The sequence below is a fragment of the Panthera onca genome, chromosome A3 (genome assembly GCF_046562875.1).
Source record: "Panthera onca isolate mPanOnc1 chromosome A3, mPanOnc1 haplotype 2, whole genome shotgun sequence".
NCBI lineage: Eukaryota > Metazoa > Chordata > Mammalia > Carnivora > Felidae > Panthera > Panthera onca.
Window position 1 is genome coordinate 116,065,638 of NC_138341.1, and position 3,753 is coordinate 116,069,390.

Below are 3,753 nucleotides of genomic sequence, written 5' to 3' on the forward strand. Positions count from 1 at the left end.
CTTGAAATGTCTGAGGAGCAGACCAAAACCTGTGTGGCTGAAGTATAGTGAGCAAAGAGAAGGGAAGAATATTACATGAAGTTGGAGAGGTAGATAATGTAGGACCTTGTGGGTCATGGTGAAGACTTTGGATTTTATCCAAAATCCAAATGTGTACAATGGGGGAGACCTTTATGGGTTGTTAAGCAGACAAGTGACAAGAACTGGTTTATTGTTTAGAAAATAACTGATTTATGGAGAACAGACTTTAGGTGAGTATATTAGTTATCTGTTGCCATGGAACAAATTACCTCCAAACTTGGTGGCTTAAAATGACAGATATCTCACAATTTCTGAGGATCAGGAATTTGTTAGTGGCTTTGTCAGAAATTCTCATTGAGAGTCTCTCATGGGTTGCAGTGAAGCTGTTGGTTGGGGCTGCAGTCATTTGAAGGTTTAATTGAGCCTGGAGGACCTGTTGCCAAGCTCACTCATGTGGCTGTTGGCAGCAGCCCTCAGTTCCTCACCTCTCCACAGGGATACTCATGACATGGCAGCTGACTTCCCCCAGAGCATATAATCTGAGAAAATGCCACCAACATAGAAGCCACGGCGTCTTCTATAATCTAATGTCAGAAACGACATCCCATTACTTCTGCCAAATTCTGTTGATCATGCAGACTAACCCAAGTACAATGAGGAAGAGGACTACACAGAAGTCTGAATATCATCAGAAAGTGGAAATCAGTGTGGCTATCTTGGAGGCTGGCTACCATGGTATAGAAGCAGGAAGATTGTTAGGAGACTACTGCAGTGGGTGTAGCAGTTTGATAATATGGATCGTGTACCCTACTGTGAGGTATTTATCATGTTTTGTATTTCTTCTCTTTCCAGGCTGCCGACGGGACCAGGATGGCTATTATTGGATCACTGGAAGGATTGATGACATGCTGAATGTATCTGGTGAGGGCCAGGGACTGTTTTCCCTTCTCATTAGCACTACTTCCCCAGCAAGTCCCAGCCAAAGCCTTCCAAGAGAACCAGGATGTCCTTGGCCAAACCATACTTACAGTGCAGCATTCAGTTTTGGGTAGAGGTTTTGGAGGAAGAGTTATAAACACTGGAATGTGCTTAGAGGAGGGGAACCAGGATGGTGGGACAACCAAAGCAGATCATGTGAGGAATGAATGAAGGGGCTTCCCCATTTGACCAGACCAGGACAGCCCTCTAGGCACAGATGGAACAGGGGCTGGGGTAGAGCATGGGATCTCTCTGATGGCACTTTCTTTCCCTTGACAAGGACACCTGCTGAGCACAGCAGAGGTGGAGTCAGCACTTGTGGAACATGAGGCTATTGCAGAGGCAGCTGTGGTCGGCCATCCTCATCCTGTGAAGGGCGAATGCCTCTACTGCTTTGTCACCCTGTGTGATGGCTACACCTTCAGCCCCACCCTCATCGAGGAACTCAAGAAGCAGAGTGAGAAGCCTCCCTAAGCAGGGACTGTAGGGACTGTCCTGATGGCCAAGTTACCACAGCAAGTTGTTGGGAAGAGGCTAGAGCAAGCTGCCCCCCAAACTATAAACCAGATCCTAGGGGGCCTTCGGGGCTGATTGCCACCTTCCCGTTCAGTCTCCTCTAGTCTCTCCACTAGGATAATAATGGCTGACATTTATAGAATTCTCTTTGCCACCACGGGGCTAAGTGCTTTAAATGCATTAATCCATTTTATACCTATAATCACCACTGTGAAATAGATCCTATTGTTACCTCATCCTAAAGATGAAGAAATTGGAGCTCAGAGAAGTTAAATCACTTGCCCAAGGCCACACTGCTAATAAAGTGGGATTTAAACTCTAGAAGGTGGATTCTTAGAGTTGGAGTTCCATGAAGGAAGATTGATACGAAATGAGATAGTAGAAGTGTGTTGAAAAGAGAGAAAGACCAGGTGCCTGGGTGGCTTAGCCGGTTAAGTGTGTGACTCTTGATCTCAGCTTAGGTCTTGATCTCAAGGTTGTGAGTTCAGGCCCCATGTTGGTTGGGCCCTGCACTGGGCTCCACACTGGGCATGGAGCCTACTTAAAAAAAAAGAGAGAGAAAGGCAGTGACTCTAAGAATGATTCTGTGGGCAGAGCCTTGAAGAGAAAATAGGTGGGGAACAAAGCCATGGTTTTGGGAGCCTGGCTAATGATACTGAAGAAATGCTTAATGATTTGTTGGTTACAGTTAGAGAAAAAATCGGCCCCATTGCCACACCGGATTATATCCAGAATGCACCTGGCTTGCCTAAAACCCGCTCAGGTATGTTCAAAGGCCTCAAGTGATTGGGTTTGGGATTGGCCAAGGCCTAGTGGTGGCAGAATGTGTGTGGATGGAAGCCATTTTGGCAGGGCTGGAGTGGGTCAGTGCTATCACCACATAACCAGAAGGCTGTGGTCCCCTAGGGAAAATTATGAGGCGGGTGCTTCGGAAGATTGCTCAGAATGACCACGACCTGGGGGACACGTCTACTGTGGCTGACCCAACTGTCATCTGCCAGCTCTTCAACCACCGCTGCCTGACCATCCAGTAAACAAGACCCTGCCCTTCACCCAGGCTTGCCCCTGCTTGGCTTTGCAAAGTTTTCCCATCCTCCCTGCCCCCATCCGGGAGTACTGAGGGCCAGTGCAGACCCATACCACCTCTTTTGACCAGCTGTCTGGGACTGAGGACCAGCTTTGCCCCTGTGTGGAGGCAACTTCCTGTGGTTGCCAGATAGATAGGACATGGCCCAGGTTAGCATCAGCTTGCTGCTGAGCCCCTAGACTTTAAGAGCCCTTGGAGCCCAGAACAGGACCTGAAAGTCATGTCCCTTACTCAAGTTAAGGATGTAGAGGGCAAGTGAGGGCCTAGATTGAAGCAGGTAAGCAGCTCTGTAATCCTGTCAGCTCTCTCAGGAAGCACCACTACTTATCTTGGGTATGCATTTTCCCTTAGAAATGCCTGTTTGTGAGTCCCAGAACAATTGATTATTATTTTTTTAAATACTTTTCTGGTTCTGTTCTGGATCTGAATTCCCTTTTGTGCCAGATGGCAGTGCTTTTCTGCCCATTTGCTTCAGGGGCTATGCAGGCAGGCTCAGTTTCCAGAGGGTTTTCAGATTATCTGCTGCTTTGCTGGAGTAAATGTGTTTTGTTCTTAGGGCCAGAAGAGCTTATCTTCCTTGTCCTCTGTTCCCATCCTTCCATGAACAGTCCTTCCCATAAGAGACACTCTCAGATGAAATTCTTCTTGCTCCAGTCATGCTCCGGCCCTATGGTTATAGGAATAAAGTCTGTGACCTTAAGAAGGCAGTGACTTGTTTTCTTAGGTGTCTTACAGACTGTGTACTTGCTAGCTGTTCTGATTTGTGTGGGGGATGGGAAAGGGAGTGGTTTTCCCCAGGCATACCCCAATATCCTATTTCCAGAACTTTTGGTTTGGGCAGATCTAGGCAGGGCTTCATTTATAGGCCCTTTGGCAAGCTCCTGAATTAAGCAGGAAAGCAACTAAAGCCAGTTCACACCTGTGATGTCCCATCATGGCTGCATTATTTCCTGAGCTCCTGCCAAGGGACCCTCTTCTCCGTATGATCCTACGGGAGCATTACTGAGTAAGCATTGGAACTTCAAGGTTCTATCCTAGGGTCTGGGGCTGGGGAGACTGATTATAGCCAAGTCATTTCCCTGTTCTAATCCACTTTAAGTGTGCTGACCCAGATTATAGCTCCTCCCCCTCTCAATGTATAAACCAAGGAA

The 3,753-nt window shown here is 47.4% G+C and overlaps 1 protein-coding gene across 2 annotated transcripts in view; it reads left to right on the forward strand.

The window, feature by feature from the left end:
• ACSS2 (acyl-CoA synthetase short chain family member 2) overlaps positions 1–3,350 on the forward strand; it is a 51,112-nt gene extending 47,762 nt beyond the window's left edge. For both annotated transcript variants that reach the window (XM_060616308.3, XM_060616317.3), the window contains 4 exons: positions 874–942; positions 1,280–1,456; positions 2,204–2,278; positions 2,422–3,350. In XM_060616308.3, coding sequence (XP_060472291.1) covers positions 874–942; positions 1,280–1,456; positions 2,204–2,278; positions 2,422–2,549 — 449 coding nt within the window. In that variant the 3' untranslated portion in view covers positions 2,550–3,350. The remainder of the gene's footprint in view (positions 1–873; positions 943–1,279; positions 1,457–2,203; positions 2,279–2,421) is intronic.
• The last annotated feature ends 403 nt before the right edge of the window (positions 3,351–3,753 follow it).